This window comes from Melospiza melodia, chromosome 9 (assembly GCF_035770615.1).
Source record: "Melospiza melodia melodia isolate bMelMel2 chromosome 9, bMelMel2.pri, whole genome shotgun sequence".
NCBI lineage: Eukaryota > Metazoa > Chordata > Aves > Passeriformes > Passerellidae > Melospiza > Melospiza melodia.
The window spans coordinates 8,219,259-8,241,033 of NC_086202.1; the positions used below are offsets into that span (position 1 = coordinate 8,219,259).

General features: G+C 41.6%; 2 protein-coding genes across 2 annotated transcripts in view; one reads left to right on the top strand and one right to left on the bottom strand.

The window, feature by feature from the left end:
* Positions 1–1,128: 1,128 nt before the first annotated feature.
* Positions 1,129–15,865, bottom strand: TDRD1 (tudor domain containing 1). The gene is given in 23 exon segments (XM_063162887.1): positions 1,129–1,241; positions 1,408–1,629; positions 1,953–2,120; positions 2,376–2,486; positions 2,694–2,810; positions 3,359–3,604; positions 4,478–4,648; positions 4,824–4,934; positions 5,833–5,955; positions 7,346–7,573; positions 7,837–8,028; positions 8,535–8,642; positions 9,144–9,320; positions 9,639–9,716; positions 11,214–11,262; positions 11,367–11,406; positions 11,716–11,821; positions 12,217–12,364; positions 12,561–12,625; positions 13,760–13,878; positions 14,976–15,007; positions 15,009–15,248; positions 15,860–15,865. Coding segments are annotated over 23 exon segments (2,970 nt in total).
* Positions 15,866–20,399: 4,534 nt separating this feature from the next.
* CCDC186 (coiled-coil domain containing 186) overlaps positions 20,400–21,775 on the top strand; it is a 34,534-nt gene continuing 33,158 nt past the window's right edge. Inside the window, exon 1 of the mRNA XM_063163165.1 lies at positions 20,400–20,503. The gene's annotated coding sequence lies outside the window, so the exon portion shown is untranslated. The remainder of the gene's footprint in view (positions 20,504–21,775) is intronic.

The window sequence follows — 21,775 nt, forward strand, 5'->3', positions numbered from 1 at the left end:
GAGAACTATCTGTATTCAGTCCAAGACAACATTCAACCTTTAATGATACTGAAATCAAGGTCTAACTACAGACCTGAAATTAGGCTGAAAGATCAGTAATTAAAGAAGATAGAGAGTTTTTCAAGTGATATAAATGGTACCAAAGTTAAGTGAGCCTTACAATTGCAATCATTCCAAATGCAAGTCTGCAGAACAGACTCACAATGTAATGGCCATTCCATAAACTTCTGTGCATTCAACAAGAAAATACAAGCAAGATGTTTAGTAGCACATGGTAGCATAAAACAAGAACAGAACAGAAATTTTAGCTTGCAGGTTTGCAATCCTCCAAGTTACATACTTGTGTCACAGTAACAATCAAGCACACAGATAAATGCAGGTACTTAAACAGCACAGTTTCTACACAGTGACCCTCATTTTTTAAGCTGATGCTCTTGATCTTCTAAAAAAGGAACTGCAGCAACTTGGTGGACATGAAAATGAAATGGTGCCTGTCAGAGACTTAGTGGTTCAACAGATTTTTCATATCACTGAATCCATCTGGATTCCCAAACTTGTTTAAAAGGAAGAGTAGGACTTGTTTATGCTTTTCAAGCTGTGGAATAAGCAGAAAGAGTTAGAAGTATACAATTCTGGGGTTTTTTTAATTGCTGATTTCAGATCAGGGTAGATGCTAATATGACAAACTCAGCTAAATACTATATTAATTCAATAAATAGATTTAGTTCCTTTCTCTTGTAAAGTCTTCTGGAAGGGGAAAAAGCCAACAGAACTGTAGCTGACCTCCCCTTGTCCATGTATATGTCCCTCCCCCCCCTTTTTCCCCCTGAAGCAGCTTCCTCAAACCAAACTGATTAAATACTCAAATTAAGATTGAGATTGCCATCTTAAATTAGATAACAGAGAAAAGTGCCACTCCTGAGAATTAAACACTTGAAAAATGAAGTAAGAGCTGTCTGTGAGGCAAAGTACAGACTAATGAAGTCTGTGTGCTCCAAACACCATCCTTCCCTCAGCTTCAGGGTACTCTAATTATTATCTTATATAAAAAAACTGAGTGTGTCAGGACACATTTCACTAAACTTCCATGTTTCAGTAGCTATTATTCCCCCTACTCCCATTTGCTTCCTACACAGGGTTTCTTTTGAATTCTGGAAACATAAAAAAGGAAGTATTGCTTGGAGTAAATCTTACTTGCACTTTTAATTCTTTGCAGCAGCAGCTGGTCTCACCTTCATCACCTACAAAAACCAAAGTGAATGAGCAAAATACACATACACACATTCCTTCCCTAATTTAAGAGGTGACATGTGGCATTGTCCAGGATTTTTAGAAGGAAAAGTCATTTAGCCACCCCGTGTGCTTACAAGAATAAGCAAACTGAAGTAATCAAGCCCAAGTATGTACCTTGATGTTCACTATGTGAGTTCTTAGCACTGCAGGATGTGACCAAACCCTCCTTTAGCAGTTTGTCAGCTACATTCACATAACCATTGTCCAAGTGCTTCTCCACTGTTACTAAATTAACATTTCCATTAATCCCTTTCACTGTAATTGTGACATGTTGCTTCAATAACAGTTTTTTCAACGTGTCAAGCACTAATGGAGACCACTCAGCTTTCTCTATTCCTGTGGAAAAAGGAAAATCAAGTCTGTTATATAAATAATTAAGATATAACTTGAATAGTACATATATGCTTTGGAAAATATGATGCTAAATTTTCCTAATATAAATAGCTGAAATTCTAGAGATAATGAACTAAAACCATGCTTTCTAAACCAGCTTTTACTGTGCTTACCAATATACTATTTCAGAATATTGTCATGTTGTTTACCAGTATTAAGGAATGAACACTACTACCAGAACAGGTAAAAAATTATAAGGTTCAAGAAAACCAGTCAGAGGTTTTTGGGGTGCGGTTTTTTTGCCTATTTTGGGGTGGTTTTCTTACCTGCAAGTGAACATGTAATAGTCTGAAAAGGCAGCTTTAAATAGGAGTCAGTGATTGGCAGCACCTTTGAAAGGGGTAAAGTTTCTGTGTTGCCATAGTCTCCATACAGAACTTTCACTGCAGACTTGGAAGCTTCCAGAACAACAGCTCTGTACCAATTGCCATTACCTGAAAAGATTGGGGCAAGAATGGTCATGTGTGAAGAATCATCTTATAAACACACTTTATCTCGAGAACAAGAAACTGTAGAGTTTTTAAAGAATTTTAAATACTGTGGTGGATATATAAAAGGCCAATTGACAAGAAGCACAATTAAGAGATCCATAAGCACTTTCAAGCTGGTGTTTTTCCTTTGTCTACAGCAAAAATGAAAGCTGTGTTTTGCACTGGCCAAGGAAATGGAAGGACAAAGGAATGTCTCACCTGAAAACTGAGCACAACAGGCTTCACCCAGTTTTGGTTGGAAGGGCTGCTTGTTGCAAGATCTGCAATAGTCTTCCAGTGAAATCAGCTCCCTAAAGAGCTTCTTTTGACCTACAGGAAGAAAAACCACATTCACTAACCATGTCTGGGTACAATGAAGTCCATACTTAAGCCTCTTGCTCCCACCTTTGACATTTTTGTATTTTCCTACTGCCCAAGATACATTTCTACACTTCAGTTCACTACACACAATTTTATTAACTAGCTTGCAACAGTGACTTCTTACTGGTATTAGGAACAATGAACACTTTTTCTTACCTTTTTTTGGAAATGGTACAGCATAGAACAAGTCTGGGCTTACAACTTCAGTTACACAGACAGACATGGTTTCATCTACAGCCAACTCAATTGACTTCCAGTGCCCAAGTGAAGTTGCTAACAGAAATTGTAAGAAAATGCAGTGTTACCACTGTCCTCCAAACATACATGTATTTTAAGGAACTGTTATTTTATTTGATATTTATAATAATTTTTTGAATTTCAGACACGACTACATGCCTTCCCTTCGGGAAGACAAATCTAAATCAAAATAAATAATGCTTACTTTGCTGTTCATAAACTGTTGACATATAAAAGTAGCTAAAGTAAAAAAAAAGCTCAGAAAAAAGAAAACCAGACCTTGAAAAGGAAATATGAGAAAAGTTTCAGTCATAGAAAATTTCTAATTCTCTGATTCCCACAGAGTCAAACAACATTCATTTAAGACACACAGATTTTTAACTTTCTCTTTTTGTCTATAATGCCACCTGCAGGACAGTTGGTGTTCAACTCTAAGAACTGACAATATACCCGAAACTATGCATTGATATTAATTGTAGTTAAACAAGCAAATAACAGTTAAAGGCTGGAATACTGAAAATTCTTAAATCTAAATTCTTAAATCTAAAATTGTTCAATCTAAAAATTAATATTCCTTTAATTACCTTTCTGGTCCATAGATGTGTTTGGAAAGTCATTTTCATCTTGTAGAACTTCCTTTACAACCAGTTTTTCTGAAGTTAGTATCTCATTGATAATTGTTGGACAATCTGTGGAATTATCAGTAAGCACTACACCTGCCCCATCTTCAGAAAGGGAAGTTACTGTGGCTTGAAGCTCTAAGCCTGAAGTGTACATATGAAATCTTCTTGTAGCTTCTGGATTCCACTGGCTGTTTCCAGGCTTTATACCTGGGAAGTGAGAAACTGTTAAAATATCTCCATTCACTAATATTGACTTTCCTCAACATTATAATTTCCTTTAAAAAATTTCTTTAGAGCATACCCTGAAATATCAAGGCTTTTACTAACCCTAGGGCAACACATTGTCCTTCATCCTGTTAACTGCTCTCCCTCTTCCTCTTTTCTTCTAAATGCCCACATTTTCTCAGGACACCCAAGTTTCATCTTTTATATTTTATGATTCAGCCAAGTCAATCCTTTCCCTCAGCACAAACAACATTATTAAAACTGGTTTTGGATCAGTATAATCAGGCCTTTTTATCAAAGGAGCAGACAAAACCAAAGTGTTTTAAGGGTGGGTGGGCAGGGGAACAGCACAAGACACTTGAACAAAATGAGGTTTTGAGCTTTTTCCTGTTTCCACACTTTTCATTTTTAAACCAAGCAGACTACACTAGAAAGAAAGAGAAGTTCTGCAGAATTTTGAGCGGTGTGGAAAAGGAATTTGCAAAACACTGAGAAGCAGCAATACAGTGCCAAACTCTTCAGGAGTCAAGTGAAAGAACCGAAAGGCCAACTTGCTTCACTAAAACAGATTAGCTCCACTGCCTGCAAAAGCTTTGAGAAATAAAGTTGCACAAAAGCACCTTTACTCCTAGGAAGGCAACAACCAAAAACCTGTAAGCATTACTCATGAAGCAGAACTAAACAAGCTCCCTTTTGACCAGTAAAGCAGTAAGCAAAGTCCATGCAGATCACTCCAGAGAACTGCTCAGAGAAGAGAAAGCAAATGAACAAACCCAAAAGAACAGTTCTGCACAGTATTCCCCAAAGCAGCAAGTCTCTAAATGCAAGAGCTCTTGAAGAGAAAATGAGGTTCACCTGAGAGCCAGCATTTAATTGCCTGAAATGGAAGTTTTAGGAATGAGGGTGAGATCTGTCGGATGTTATCCCGTGGTACATCCTCAGTGTTCCCATAGTCCACAAAGCTCACTCGAACTCTTCCATCTGAAGTGACTTTTTGCACCACAGCACGGTACCAGTTACCATCCTCTAATTTTAAAGATTAAAAAAAAATTAGTAATTACTTCACACATTTGCTAAGTCTACCAGCTTTCACTTGTCAGTAAATAAATGTAATTCTTTGCTGTCCTCTACTAATGTGAACTATCAGCTGATTTTTCATGTTCACCCTATAAAAACAAAACAATTTTATTCTGTTACTTGCCAAAGTAAAAAGCACAGCAAGGGTCTCCATTCTCAGGCTCCAAAACATCTGGTGGTGTATTCTGACAGTATTCAGACAATGTTTTGTTAAGCGAGTTTAGAGCAAGTAACTCTGAAAATTAGAAAAAACACAAAGATGAGATCAATGAAATGAGCAGACTTGAACTTTATCAGTTCACTCTAGAGTTTACTTGTAAACCTTCAAATGTACTCCTTGGCTACATAAGTCAAGGAACAAACACCCCTCACTTTTTAAGAGCTGCCCCATAGTTTTTGTTTGAATGCCTTTAGCTCCCTCTTCAGCCACTGAATTTTGTCACATTCTTTTTCTAGCATTTAAAACACCAATGGCTGTCAGAAGTCTTTATACAGACTTCTGGTAGAGAAACAAGATTACTTTTTAACTAATCCAAGAGGAAGTCATATCCCAACAGCTGCATTTTCTCATTTTTGTGTAACAATTATTGTATCTCTTAAGTTTTTATAAATTATGAGAGCGTACTAGAAGAGAGCTCCAGTAAATACTGTCTTGGCACAGGGAACATGTGTCTTACTTGCTTTTATTAACAGAATCACTACACCATCAAGGATGGAAAAGACCCTTCAAGATCATTTAGTCCAACCATCAAGCCAGCACCACCACAGTCACCCCAAGTATCACATCCAGATGCCTCTTGCACACTTCCAGAGACAATGACTCTGCCACCTTCCTGCACAACTTATTCCATGCCTGGCCACTCTTCCAGTGAAAAAAAAATTAAGATAACCTTTGACTAGGTTATAGTAACTCATTCACTTTCCTCTACTGCTTATCTTCAACATTATTCAGATTTCAATACCATGATGCAATTTCTGGGCCACTCCACTTGTATTCTCAGATAAAAACCTCAGAGGTAAGCCTTTGTGCTGTAAGCTTACTTGACATAGTAGTTAATTAGACCTATAATAACAAACTAGACAAACTAGGAAGCAAAGAAACTACCAGAAAGAATTAAGCTGAATAAACTTACCATGGCTGTTTGAAATCTGACAGTAGAATTCTCCAGGATTGTACACTGTACACACTATGACACTGAGTGTTTGGTTAAGAGTTAATTTAATCCACTTGCACATTCTTTTGTTCGTTGTGTCCTCTAGAGAGGACCAAAAAAAGCACAGAATAAAAAGAAATTAAAGTAACTTTTACAGGAAAAAAATCCCCATCCCAAATGCTCATTCACATCCTTGAATTTCATGTTATAAACTGTCCAACAGACTAATTACCAGTGAGAGCCTCTTTGCAGAGTAAAACCAAGAGAAATATGCCAGTTCTTTAATGTAATTCTTCATTATCAAGAAGAGCAAGCCACAGATAGCAGGGAAGAGTAATTACATAGAGAGGTAAAGGCTGGCTGGCAACAGCCTGGGCAAGAGGGGCACTGGGGAACTCTGGCACCAGGGAACAGGGTAGGGAGCATAGAAAAGGGAAACATCTGTCACCAATCCAAGGAGGAAGAGCAAAAAAGACTAGAAAGACTGGTGGCAGAAATTTGCACTGAATGTTATACTCAGGTACCTGAAAGAAACTTATTATTAAACACAAGTTGTAGAATGCATCATGGGAACACTAAATCATGGCACTGGAGAACACACTCTGTTTAAAACCTGCATTCAACAGCTCTGGCTCAGTGACAGAAATGACAAAAAGGTGAGAGGTAACCAATAAAGCAAGGAAGTACAAAACAGGCCCTTGGTGAGGGCCACAGATGTGTTTAAATACAGCCAGGAAAGTTACTTTTTATTCTAATTTTTTTGTAAGATTCCTTACTCTTCTGAACGAAGACAAGGAATAATTGTGTCCTAGCCACACAGCCTCTAGTGAGAAAGATCAAAATTATTTCAACAGACTTGACAAAAAGCTTTCAGTACCAATGGATCAGAAGAGAATAACTACATTTGCCAGACACAGCATGGAAAAAAAAAGGAACTTAGCATGCTTCATAAGACAGGAGCCAGGAATCTTCTCCAAGATTTCAAAGAAATTTAATGTAACTTTAGCAAAAATCTCTTGGATTGAAGTTTTGGCCACTAAATTCAAACAAGGCAATATAAGCATAGACTTGAAGCTTTATAAACTACTACAGTCAAATTTTCAAGGACTAAGTATGAGGTCTATGTGTAAAATACAGGACAATGAAGATGACAATAGAGCAAATATTATTTGCACTAATGGATAAGGATGTAGGAATAACCAGGTAATAACCAGTCATAACCTACTTCAACTGGAAATGTTAAGACTTCTAACAATAATAAGTACCAACTTCCAAAAGCAGGCAATAACAACTTAGTTAAGTGTGCACACCTGGACACACACACAGACACACAACTCTTTACAGTTCAGTTGCTATGGATAACCTTTGAACTTGTGAGGGCTAGACTTGAGGAGCCAGACTGAAAAGCTCTTAGAGATAAGAGCTTGCATTCTCTGTACCCAGCCTAGCAGGAGGTGAGCAATGCCAGGCAGCAAGATGTGTTCATACTCACCCTTGGCTTGCTCCACATCACTCCCTCTGGCTGCTGGTGAGGCCATGCTCAGCTCCTCAGCTGCAAAGCCTTCCTCAAGGAGAAGGCTTGATACATTTATTACTGGAGTACTTGAGGCATCTGTAAGCTCCACCACGGATTTAGAGCTCTCTTTATCCACTACTTTTACTGTCAACACTTTGTCTTTCACCAGTTTTCTCAAGTAGGAAATACATTCTGAGGTCTGTGCTGATGGTGCCTTTACACCTAAAAAGTCACATAGTATGGAAATGTTCTGAGGTCAGTCCAACTCTCACAATGTGTGGACAGGTACAACAACTGCAAGTACATTCTGAAATATTTGTCACATTTTGTAGATATGCCATGACAGTTAAGAATTCTGGAAATAATGCCCTACCATTACCTCCATCCTTTCCCACGTTTCCATGTGTGATACTACAGCTGTGGTGGTTGTGCAACACCACTTGTCCTCCCCCTATCTAGTGTGAAACTGCTAATCATTTACTTCATACCTGCCAGGCTACATCTTATGGCTTGAGCTGGCAACTCCATTAAGCTTGGAATTATAGGACGAAGTCTGGTCAGTGGAAGAGAGTCAGAATTACCATAATCCACATAGTCCACCAAAACAGTGTCTTCAGAAGCATAAGCTGTAACAGCAGCACGATACCAAAGGTTGTCCTCTAGAAAGGAAGACACAGATGTTTTGTCTGAGAATGATTTTTTTTTTTTGACAGACCAATATAAAAATACATCCATCTCAGTACAGCTTAGGACTACCAGGTGTTGGCTAAAGTAGCATTTTGAGAAGCAGTCTGTGAGAGCAGCATCATTCCATATAATCCCATTTCTTCTGTGCCTCTTTTGGGGACTGAAATTTCAAACATATACCTATTTCCAGCCCTGGGGAAATAGTACTTAGCAACATAAAAAACCCCAAACTTTCCACGATCTCTTAAAAAGCTATTCTAAATAATCTGAATCCAACGTTTATTGCTCAATAAAGGGACATTTTAAAATTGGTACTTTACAGATACAGAATTTTTCAAATCAATACCCAGCATTACCCACAGCTAAAAATCAGAGATAAATAAACTCTACATAAAACATTTCTAAACATAATTACAAATTGTATCTTTTTGGTAATAAATTTAAGTGACATAACTTAGCGTTTTCAGTCCATTTTTACCTGTGAACTGGGCACAGCACACATTGCCAGCAGCAGGACGGAAAGATGGACTACTGGGAATTTTGCCACAGTACTCATTAAGGGATGCTTCAAGCTCAGCAAGTTGACCTGATATTAAAATACATAAGTTTTGGAATATAGCCTATCTTGCAATTATTACAAAATAATTAAGCTCAAAGCCTGGAAGAACATCTTATAGTCTAATGGAGATTATTTCAAATGTTTAACACTGATCAGAGTAGGGCTCTTCTGTCATTAACATCCAAGAGAGTCCTCATGTGTGTCTGAGGAATCACAGCAGCAGTGAACAGACAGGGAAAACCAGGGATGGATTTTTTTCAGCAAAGAGGCAAAGCTGAAGCCTGTGCAAATTGAAAGCAAGCTAGTGGAGGCATGCCAAGAAGAAACCAAGGAAGACAGCTCTTCCAACAACAGGCAGATGATGAGGTAGGCAGCTTCTTCCCAAGGACACACTTTGCTACTGATTACCCAGAATTAAAGGGCTGCACATGGACACAGAAGAAAAATTCACTCTCCTCCAGCCACTCCCTACCAAAGAGAAAAATGCCACACCAGGCATTCTACATCCCATTTCCAACCATCACTTACGGGCACTTTGCATCCGCTGACAAAAAAAGGTGTCTGGACTTTGAATGTGAGAAACCACACCAGAAAATTCATCTCCAATATTTAAAGAGACAAACTTGGTAATTGAATTAATGCAGTGAGAAGAGTCTTCATCCTCAGGTATATTTTTTTCACCTCCCTTTGAATGGTTTTCTGATACTGCACATAAAAAAGAAAAAAGGTTGCCAATCAAAAGCTAGTTGACTTTGAAAATATAAACATACTGAAATTTATTTTTTTTTAATTGATGCTTTGGACTTCAAAGGCTCCTGTCGCATTATGAAATTAATGCTTATATAATAACCACTATACAAATGTTTTATACTATTAAAATGTCTATGAGCTAATGTATGCAGTGACCTGAAGCTCCATTAGCCAACATTTTTAACTTTGAGGTGATGCTAGTGAGCAGCTAGAACATCATGCAGTACAGGAGGAGCTAAAATTCCCCAAGTTTAGTTTGGCTTGCTTGCTTACCTCTTGGAGAGTATACTTTGGCATCACCTCCTGAAGCTAAATGAGACTTCATTTCTAAGGGAACTTTACTTAGGCAGTCTTCTAAAATATAGATCAAGAATAAATGATTTAGCACACAAATAGCCATCAGCTAGTTTCACTTCAGAACCATCCTCTGAGCCAGATCTATATTCCTATCACAAGGTGAGTATGTTCTACTTATTTGTTCAGCACTTAATGTTTAAAATGAAAAACAAAGGTAATTTCAGAGTAGCTCAACTACTTGAGTTTTCTGAGCACATTCACAGCTCCAAGACTGTCTGACTTCATAAAATGAGAAAAGCAGTAACAACCAACATTTACTTGCAGTCACTAAAGACTGTGAGCTGAAAAACTGATTATGGCTTTTTAGACACAAGGATTCATAACTTACCTCATTATTTACAACACTGAGTATGTAATAATTTAGTCAAGATGTCTTTGTAAATCTTGGTTTCTCAGCTGAATGCATGAAGCAGCATTCCAAACTTTCAATGTCATTCTTTTAAAATTAAAACCTCAATACAGGTGTTTCAGTTGCTTATAAAGTCTGGAATGAATGCATGAACATTTCAAGAACGCAGTGCCATTTATGTGATCCTCTCTCCAAAAGGGTAGCAGGTTACACATCACTTCACCACTACTGTGCTGTGAAGCAACCAAATGTGAAATATGCCCAGCACAATACTTAATCAGTTGTATTTAAAGGGGACTGAAGTGAACCATTCTTTGAGAGACTGCCCAGCATCACATGCAGATAAGCTTCCTGCAGGTGAGCAAGTTTAGCAAGCTAGGAGCATCAACCACCACATCCCTGAATGTTCCTGTGGGCTGCAGATCAATTCAATGAATACAGTCTTGGCACTACATTGCTCCTGTCTGCAGCCACAGAAAAATGTAAACAACATGACAAAAGGTGCACCTTGCATGTACTGATCTGCTTTGACAATCAAACCCAGCTCAACTGGAAATCTGAATTCTGACTCCTCAAAGGTCTTGTGCTTGGCTTGGCTCTCACTGAAGCTTGCTAGATTAGAAATATAAACATGCTTATAGAGTTCTCCAACTGGATACAGCAATATCCAATGATTGCTCTTTCTCTGGAATACTTAGTGAGCATGTATGAAATGTAATGAAAGCTGGTAAAATCCTATATGGAACTAGAAATTGGCACTGATTTTTAAAGAGTTAAAAATGCATGAGAAAGAAACAAAATGGTACCAAATTTTCATGCATCTATTAAAACAGAAAAATAAACAAGATGACCCAGAACACACTGAAGTTAATACAATTCTATTGGAAAAGTAACCTTCCTAAAATTTAAGGTTATTACCCTTAGCAAGGTTATTTCAGGAACTGACATTTTATGGAAAGGTGAAAAAGTAGAATTGAAAAAAAAAAAAAAAAAGAAGTCAAGGGAGAGGTTGGGAAAGCGCCAAGAGGGAGGAGGGCAGAAGAAAAAAAAACCAGATTATCTTTTACACATGTTAGGGAGGGGTGTGAACAGAAAAGCCTTAATTGTGGTGAGTTATTTTATCCACACAACCAAGCACTCACCAGAATCTGGAAGTACAACATCAACAGCAAAACTCAACCTCACTTCCTCCTGCAATATATCAACAGCAGTTAGGGAATAGTGCTTTCCTTTGAGCTGAGATCACATGAGCACAGCAGATCCAGTCAAGACATAGTCAAAATTGTATGACATACCTTAACATAAACTCCTGTCTTGGTTTTGCTATGACTTAAACTGTAATCAAAGAAAAATATGTCAGTTTGAAGAACCAGAGACTGACAAGTAGCATTAATAATACAATCTACTTGCAAATAGATAAAAAGCTGTGCTCATAGTATGTGATTTTTGCCAACCCTTATTCCTCATCCACTAAAATGCAGAATTAAAAATATGTAATAATGACAGGCATAAGATAATGCAGTACTAGCTTAAGAATAAACAAGACATTTTACTGTACTAGTGCCTTCCCATGGTTATTTATGTGTAGTAGGAGAGACATTGTTTTTCTGTGAAGATGATTTGGCAGAACTTTTACAAACTTACTTCTGTTTAAGGGGATCACAAACGACTCTATGTGCTGGCCAGTCTTTTTTCTGACAATCTGCAGAGCAATAGTAAGTTTGCAGACACTGTGAGCATCTGAGCTTTCCTAAAACAAACCAAACAAAAAAAGACAAGAGAAGTCTGAGGAAAATATGTATTGGAAGGAACAGGAACTGTTTAAATAACTGCTCTACAAAACAGCTCCCTTGCAATTCTAAGCACACACAAATAGATCTTTGTATTGACATACAGCTATCAGACATTGCTACCCAAATATCCCAAATTCCTTCTACATTTAAGGGAAAAAAACCCCATCACTTCTGATAAAGAAATGCTCTCTTCTGCTTGTCAGTTCTGTTACTCCAACTATGTTCTGAATAGAATATACTTGTGTCTGAAAGTTAAAAATATTTATGCATTTAAAGACATTTCTGAGCAAACCTGGTCTGGTTTCAGTGATAGATGTACTGTGTGTCAGGCTGCAGGACAGCAGGCACTTACCAAACAGACCACAGTGATGGCAAGTGCCCCCTTTAGGGGGTGGTACTAACAAGCTCAAGAAACTCTTATCATAGCAAATAGAAAAAGCACTCTTAGAGGAACACTGCAATTTCTCTGGCTTCCCATTAATCCAATTAGAATGTGACACCTGTGGAAGAAAAACCTGAAGTCATTCTTACTGGAAAAAACCTGCCCATTAGGGTAGAAATATTCTAATATACAAAAACATGACAACAAAAGGAGACAAAACTTTTAAGTTCTAGAAAGAGAAATACATGCTGATAACTCCTGCTACCTAGAAATGCTCAGAATACTTGGGGCAACTATAAAGTGAAATAACTCACAGTATTTTCTTTATCAGCTGCAGCTATGCAGTTCTCTCTACCAGTTTTGTCTTCCATAGAACTTCCTAGAAGCAGAAGTATTTGCAAAGGGATCTGATTAACAACACCAACACATGCCTATGTTATGGAATATTTGCAGGAAGAAACAAGGCTCTTGGCTACTCCTACTACTCTGCCAGCCCATTTGAGGGACGGAGATGCTTGGACCTTGACACACTCTGGAAGTCACTTGTTTCCATTCTGACACCACATTTACTCAATCATGCAATCATGGTATTATTAAAACAACACTTTCACCTTCTGTGCTTATCACTCAATACTGACAAACAAAACGCTCTGAAACAAGAGACTGACTTTCCAGTGAGTGCCTTATAAACCTTGTGGTCTTTCCTGTGAGTTTTTCTTTACCAAACAACTCTTAGAGGACATGCATCTAAGCCTGCATATCAATAGAGCAGGAACTCTGTTTTGATAAGTGGAAAACTCATCCACCTACAAAGAATTTTTTTCTGTTCTAGGCTACATATACCATTCAAATCTTGTTCCAGCCTGGCAGGCCTGCCCAAGGTCTCCACTGAGACAACATAAAGCTTTCATGGCCTTTTTTTCCCACCTGGAAGCAAGTGAATCTTGGAAACTCTGCCTGAACTGAAACGCTTGCCTAACACAAAATTTCATGAACTCTCCAGACCCAAGCTGTTCGTACATAAAGCTAGTTCAGATCTCCCAAAATGAAGCCTTTCCCTCTCCCCAACTTGGGAGTAAGAGAACATGGATCAGACAGTAGAGTAGCAAGGCACTTAAGAGGCAAGAAGCATTGCTGAAGGAACTCCAACTCCCATGTATTGGTCCTAATTCCCTGACACCTCAATTATCTTGGTGGGTTTTTTAGATTCTGAGGCATTTCAGCAGGCACAAGTTTGGATAATTAGGAGTTATATTTACAAGCCATACTCTAGTGATGATGTGTATCAATAATAAAGCATATACACAACCACATAAGAATAAAGTCAAGACACCTCTGTCAAGTTTAGGACAAAGTCTCTCTTACTGCACTTGTGCTGTTGCTACAACTTTCTGTACTGTTTCTACATTTGTCAAAAACACCCTGTATTCTTTGCTTACAAAATACTGGATTTTGTTAAATATTTCAGAAACTCAGCCTCAAAACTAAAAGTCTTTCAACAGTAAGTTTGTACCTGTGACCCTGTTGCTTAAATCTGCATCTGCAACTTCCTTATGTTGAAGATTAAGTGGTTCTGCCATCACGTAAAGGTTGACATTAGAGTATGACCAAAGGTGGCTGTGGGCCAGGTAACTGCAAAAGCATGGATTTAAAGATAAATTCAGGCAGGCACACAAATTAAAGTATTTTTGGGTCATATTCTGAAGATACATTTAAGAATTCATTTTGGAAGGCTAATTCTCTACCATCTATTTCTTTTGTTCAAACAGCAAAACACTTTCTGCACTAAAGAACTCAACAATGAATACAGGAGATTAAATTATGAAAATTCCTTCAGAAGAGGAACACACTGACAAATAGAAGCAGCCATCAACACCTGCACACGAAGCTCACTGTGTCACTGGAAGAGACCTCGCTGTACTTTTGTTAAAAAAGTCTGTAGTAATGAAAAGCACAGGCTGCACTCCTGGGTTCCTCATGCCCTGAGGGGAACCACTGCCCCAACAGCGGCTGCCTGAGGGGAAGCAAAGCCCTGGGCTCTGCCGAAATGCATTTTCAGCACCTGCTTTCCAAATGCTAAGATGCAATATAATTGTTTTAAATTAAAAGTATAGGTGAAAACAAACTAAAATGAACCTGCGAATAAAGCAGAGTAGTCTAAGTGACACTGCACACCGACTCCACCAGAAATGTGCTTTCAACAACCGCAATAAAAGAGGTGTTATTAAAATTAACTGATTCTAAAGTGATTTTTAAGTGATTAAAATTAAGCGATTTTAAGTAACTCAGAATAAAATTAAGACAACCCCGTCCCACGGCCTGCACCCAAGCTCGCAGCCAGCCCCACCACCTCCGGCCCACCCTCCCCTCAGCAAAGCGCTCACCCCGGGCCGCATCCGCTCCTTTCCTGGGGGAAAGCGAAGCGCCCAGCCCCTGCCCCTCTCTCACCCCAGAGCAGCGCTCACCCCGAGCCGCCCCTGCCGCCCCTCAGAAGAGCGCTCACCCCTGGCCGCCCCTGCCCCTCAGAGCAGCGCTCACCCCGGGCCGCCCCTGTCCCTCAGAGCAGCGCTCACCCCGGGCCGCCCCGTCCCTCTCTCCCCTCAAAGCAGCGCTCACCCCGGGCCGCCCCTGTCCCTCAGAGCAGCGCTCACCCCGGGCCGCCCCTGTCCCTCAGAGCAGCGCTCACCTCGGGCCGCCCCGTCCCTCTCTCCCCTCAGAGCAGCGCTCACCCCAGGCCGCCGCCCTGCCGTCGGCGCTGCCCCACGCGGGAAGCTGGGCCGGGCGCTCACTCGACGACCGTCGGCGGCAAGAGGAGAAGCAGCGGCCCCCGCAGGCCAGCGACGTCTGCAGGCGCTCCCGGCGGGCCCGTGGCGCTCATTCCGCCCCGCCCAGGCGGGACCCCGGTGCCCAGGGTCGGAGCGGGGCAAGTGCTGCTGCCGGGGCGCCCGCAACCCGCGGTGCCGCCATCGCGGCCGGGGAGGAGCGGCTTGGGGAGCCTTGCACTGGGCCGGGTTATTCCAAGCCCTGACCTGGCCTTGAACACTTCCAGGGATGGGGTATGGGGCATCCGCACCTTCTCTAGGAAACCTTGTGTCAGGGCCTCACTACCCGCACAGCAAAGGATTTCTTCCCAATATCTAATCTAAACCCATCCTCTCTCAGTTTGAAGCCATTCCCCCAGGTGCAGTCACTGAGTGCCCTTGTAAAAAGTCCCTCTTCAGCTCTCTTGTACCTTTAGGTACTGGAAGGTGCTCTGAGGTCTCCCCGGAGACTCCTCGAGGATGAGCAGCCCCGGTTCCCAGCCTGACCTCATAGCAGAGGTGCTCCAGGCCTCTGGGCGTCTTTGTGGACATAAGTACTCGTGGTTGAACCAGTAACCCCAATTTATTTGATACAAATTCAGAAAATGGCTGTGAGAGCTATGCAAAAAGCTGAAATTTGATACATAAAATTGATGTATTTGTATTTTAAACTATTTGAATTTTGCCCTGCAGCCAAGAACATAAATCACCTCATTTCCCATTTCTAACCGATTCCCATTTTCCTTTGTCCTTTTTCCTCTTTCTTTTCTATACAAGGTGTTTTCCCCTTTTCTTTAACTTTTGTCTCCCACCTCCATGTCTCCGTCCTTATGGGAAAATATACTTCATCCTCAAGATTGCTGCAATTTTATGCTACTACTCAGACATGATCTCAGGTGTTCTCAGTGCTGTGCAATTAAGCTTTCACCAAAAAATAAATTAATCTGATCTATTTTAGTGCCTACATTGTTGTACTTATTTTTAAAGTGTATAAAATCAGTGATGGATTTTATTGTTACATGTTCTGTACAGCAGGGAATAATTATCTCTGTTCACAGAGAAGTAGCTGAAGCATAGCTATTTTGCCTTAAGTCATTTGGCATCTGGCTGTGACAGTGTTTCAGTCTAAATTATCTGTATTTAAGTCTAGGATCCTGTCTGCCAAACTAAGCATTCTCAAAAGAGAAGTGAACAACGCATCTGAGGGCTGCTGAGTTTTCTCTCAATGGTTAAGATACCACCTACTAAAGTCAGAGGAACGACTCTTCCTGGCTCACATGAACCTCCAGCCTGAGCAAAGGTGAGTGGATCAGAGGCTGCACTTACAACAAGAAGGAAAACTAGGTAGGAATTGGTGGGATTTCAAGAAACCCACATGCCAAATTTCTCAGCATTGCATATCAGAGTAGGCACACACCTGTATGTGGGAGATTGTGGGGAGACAGAGCGATCATGGTCATTCAGCCCTCATCATCTCCCTGCCCCTTGTTCCTCTGTCCCCAAGATTAGCCCAGTAAGTGCAAGGACCAGGCAAAGGAGCCCCTGGAAATCTGTGTAAGGAAGAACTAATACCAGTAAGGCACTAAGAAATACTTCTCTGTCATTCAAACCTCTCTCTCAAAAAAAAAAAAAAAAAAATAGGTTTTCTTATAGCTTAAGACATCTAGATAAGATGATGCAGCACCCTGTCCAGCTGAATATTAAAATTGTCCAGCATTGGGAATCCACCACTTCCTTGGAGAGATTATTCCAATGGCTGTTTTTTCTTATTGTGAAACATTTTACTCCATTGGTCCTTTGACACCAGTGGTCTCAGAGGAGTGTGATGTATCACTCAGCACATCTGCTGGTTGAGCCACCTCACTGTTCTCCCTTAAAGTGGAGTTGCTAACACTTTAGCTGAAGGAGAAAAAATAGCTTTGTAAGCCCTTTCAGAGGTCAAAGCTATAGAAATACTCAGGATAATTAACAAATGTCATCTAGAAACTGAGCAATCAGATGAACATTTCCTTTCCTTTCTCTTATATAATAAAGCATAAGCCAAAAGCCAGAACTACAATCTTTTGAATATGTGGGCCACATTCTGCTTCTGCCTCTGCAATGCAGAGCTTGTCTGCAGCAGACAAGTCTGTTGTTGTGTAGGACTGTCTGTCTTTCAGATGGCAAGTTCTCTCACTCAGGAATTGTTTTCCTCAGCATTTGTACATGCCAAATAAGACCTATGGCTGGCTAATTAAGAGGTCCATTAATTCATTTTGATTTAACATCATGTAAGTGGTCTGGGTAAAGACTGTGACCTGTCACTATCATTCCCTAAGTATCTGTGGCCACCTCCTGGGGATAAAGTACTCTTCACATGAAAATGTGGCTTAAGCACAGGTATTACAGAAGTCAGAACTCTCAGCATCAGTTCTGGGACTAGAGCTATGGGGAGTCCAGCTGAGTACAAAAAAAGTCCTTTTCTTCTGCCTTTAAGGAAGAACTGCACTAGCCAGGCTCTATTTTCTTAACCTGATTTTAATCCTTCTCTAAAAAATGCCCAGAGTAAAAGGCAAAAATCAGATTACATTTTGCCAGGTCTCTTGGAACACACTCAACACATACAGGTAACATCAGTGGGACTGCAGACAAAGTGTACAGCAAGGTAAAAGCACAAATCTTAAAAAGACTGGGGTCAGAGTATACTGATGAGTCTGCAGTTGTCTTTAAACAACCTGAAAACCAAATAGGAAAAGAAGCATTTGGGCACTGAAGTGATTGTGTTACAGAGCAGCAGTGTGAACTTTGCAGCTCAGCTGCAGAACAGCAGCAGTGGTGGCAAAGAACCCTTCCTGAAAGCAAAGCTTAGACTTGTGCTGCATGCCAATTAGCAAGTGAGTGTTGCATGGCACTGCTTTCTGAAAAAAGACAATTTTTACTTATCTCTGTTTCACACCTGATTTTTAATGTATTTTTAAAAAGATGGAATGCACAGTATAATTTGAGCAAAGCAAGGGCTAGACATTTGCCTTTAAAGTGTTATTTGGAGGTTAAAGTTGAGGGCATGAGTGTTCTCTGCAACCTACTTCCATTTGTGCTTTCAAATTAATGTTTTTAAAGACATATGACTGACTCCTTTGCTGCTTAGAGGTGATGGCTAGGATATTGCCTAATTACCTGAAGTAGTATTAGCTTTCCCAGAATAATGGACACTGAAAGATTTATAGTTATTACGGCACTGAAAGGTTTACAGATTGATTTTTTCTAAGATCCTACTGTTCTTTTTAAGGATCAGTTAAAATGTTTTGTCCTGGTTTCGGCTGGGATAGAGTTAATTTTCCTCCTAGTAGCTGGTACAGAGCTGTGCTTTGGATTTAGGATGGATTTAGAACAATGTTGATAACACACTCATGTTTTTAGTTGTTTCTAAATAGTGTTTACACTATTGTCAAGGACCTTTCAGCTTCTCATACCCTGCCAGCAAGAAGCTGGGGTGGGAGAGGGGGGGAAACACAGCTGGGACAGCTGATCCCAGCTGGCCAAAGATTATTCCACACCAAATGGCATCATCCTCAGTACATAAACTGAGGAATAGCTGACCAGGGAACAGTTTGGGAACTGTCTGGGCATCAGTCAGTAAGTGGTGAAAAATTACATTGTGTATCACTGGGTTTGTATATATTATCATGGTTATTATTTTATTTTCTGTCACATTAAACTATCTTCATCTCCACCCAAAGTTTGAGTCTTCCAGTTCTGAAACTGGAGAGGGGAGTGAGCCAGCAGCTTTGTAGGGCCTAGTTGCTGGCTGGGGTTAAACTACAGGTTTTAAGGAGCATTTTCTAGGACCCCCAGATTTGCAGTTGCAGCTCTGAAATTCCAAATGCCTAGAAAGAACTTGCTCTGAAATAACTCTGTCAATTAATGTTTGTAAGTGAAGTTATGCAGCACATTCTACTTTGAAGGTCATCTGTGATACAAAGTGAAGGAATCATCAGTGCATCATTGGGTAGGTGATGTTTTCATACATGTAGGTATGTGTACGCTTTTATATAAAAATTAATTAGCCAAAATAAAGCAACAGTTTGATCTAACATCAAAGTTAGCCTTGCTATGACTAGGGGATTGGAGTAGATAATTTACTGAGGTCCCTTCCAACCTGAATTATTCAGTAATTCTAAGTTGCTTTTCTATTGTTAAGATGTTAGTTGAGTGCCAATGCTCATTTTAGCTGAGCTGCTATAGCAAATACAACTGCTTTCACTTAGCAGCTTGTCTGCTGAGGTATTTTTTCAATTTTTTTTTTATTAAATAAAATGGCATTTATGCCGTGCTCTGTATTCCAAAAAGCTTTGTGTTCCACTGAAAAACTGCTGATCCCAGCACTGAAATGCAGTCCAGATTTTTGATGCCCAGCAAAAGTTTCACTTTTTAAAAAAATCCAATCAGAATAAGGAATGAAGTCCCGACAGGTGCTAAGTAAGCTGTTCTTTAACATTACTGGATTGACTCTTGCATGGTATGTAGGTGCAGAAGATTTTGACATAATGTGCAGGGGTTGGTTATGGAGAATGAGATGCTGTTTATTAAGGTAGAAGATTCTATTTGTCATTACTTGTGCTCTGGATCTTGCAAAAAGGAGAGGCATCTTCGTAACCATCTCTCCGAAAACAGCTGAGGTGAAGAAGAATCCCTCCTGTAAGGCAGCTGCTCAGGGCTATGGGTTTAGACAGTGCTATGGAATGTCTGACATGAGATCCCTTGTTAACATAAACACATGTTTAAATAGGAAGAGAAAAAAACAAACATCCAGACTGAAACAATTTATAGACGCGTGCCTGGAAATGTCTTGTGTGAAATCACAAAATCGATTAGGTTGGAAAACGCTTCTGAGATCACCGAGTCCCGCCCATGACCCAACAGCACCAGGTCACTGAGTGCCCCGGCCGGGCTCTCCTTAAACATCCCAGGGACGGCGACTCCACCACCTCCCTGGGCCGTCCGTTCCGCCGTCTCATCGCCCTTCCCGTGAAGAAATTCTTGCTAATGTGCACCCTCAATGTCCCCTGGCGCCGAGTGCACAAACACCGCAGCACGATGTCCTACATCCAGCCGCTCGGAGCTTCCAGCACCGTCAGTGGATCGCGGGCTTTCGGCGGCGCGGGTGGGACCGCGGCAGCAGCACGAGGGCAGGCGGCGAGATGGGTCCCGCGTCACCTGCTGGTGACGGCGGCTGCCGCGATAGCCCGTCCGCCCCCGGCCCATCCCGAGGAACCGCGGCCCCCGCGGGGCAGGGCCGGCCCCGCCGCCCGGGGCTGCCCCGATCCCGCCCCCGCCGCCGCGGGGCCCCGCCCGCCGCCGCCATCTTTGTTGATGTGTCAGCGCGCCGGGCCGGGCGGCCGGCGGGGAGTGGGACCGCACTGTGCCCGCCATGGCCGCGCTGCCGCCGCTGCTCCTGCTGCCTGTGTAGCGACCGGGTGAGGGCCGAGCCGCAGCAAGGGCGGACGGGCGAGTGGGTGGGTGGGTGCGTGCTCGGAGCCGGCGCCTCGGCACTGCCGGCGTCCCCAAGCCGCGCGGGCACTGCCGGGCTCCTCGAGGGGCCGGCGCGGAACGGCCGAGGGCGCTGGACGGGACGGGCCGGCGCTGCCCGGCGGGCTCGGGAGGGGCGGCGGGGCCGCTGATCCGCTTCGCTGTCAGCGCAGATAAACCCTGGGCGCCGCGGGGGCGGGGAAAGGACGGGCGGCAGGCAGAATCCCCCGGTGGCGAGGGGCTCTCCCTGTGCCGGTGGCGGCGCTGGGCTGGCAGGGGTCGCGCCGGGGCCGCGGGCGAGGCGCAGGAGGAGGGAGCGGGGTGACAGCAGGGCCGGGGCTGAGCTCCTGCCTTAGCAACACCTGCCCGGCCGGAGCTCCGAGCGGGGAGCGCAGGCTCCTGGGCTGGCTCGCAGTCCCTTTGTTTCTGTACAGCTTTCTTTCCCTGGGTGTTAATTACGTTGTGCTGTTTCATTGACTGCGTGTTTATTTTCTGTATGGGTAAATAATTAGATAGCGAAGCCCAGCAGCTGTTATGAAGGTTATTTTTTAGAGCCGGCTGCGTTGTTGCGGTAGGGTACGTGCCCTTGTTTTTGCAGATGGTATTTGTAAAAGCTGCCTGCCCTTGTAGGTTTGAAAGAAGGACTTCAGCAAAATGATTGTGATGTAGGCTCACAGATTTTGGCTCTTGTCCCGGAAAATAGTCTGCACAGGTGAGTCTGATACATGTATGCTTCCAGCGAGACTCCGTGCAGACCAGATGAGGATTTCTTAGGGAATTGAAATGTGTGAAGATGAGAAGTATGGCATTCCAGCTTTAGTGCTGCTTTGCTTTATCTTATTGTAGAACTGCTTTTCAGAAGTTAAAATATTGCAAGCAGAATACACTAAAAATCCAGGTATGGCTCCTATCCCAGTATGTTTTGTTGTATAAGGAAATGACTGAAACTGTGAGCCACAGCTGTGTTTCTCTAATGTAATCACTGGCTGCACTGAATGCTTATGTTGCACTTGACTTCAGAGAGGAGATGGTTAAGCTCTGGAGATATGAGAAACTGAATGTATGAAGATGTTTCAGGAGGGTGTTAGGTGACTTTTGAAATGTCATTTGTTTTATTTTAAATAAAGAGCTAGATGTATATTGCCTTGAGCCCTTTCTAAAAATCTTCAGTCATCTGTTCTTTTCTGGTTTTAAAACAGTATTTTTCTGTCATTTTATAA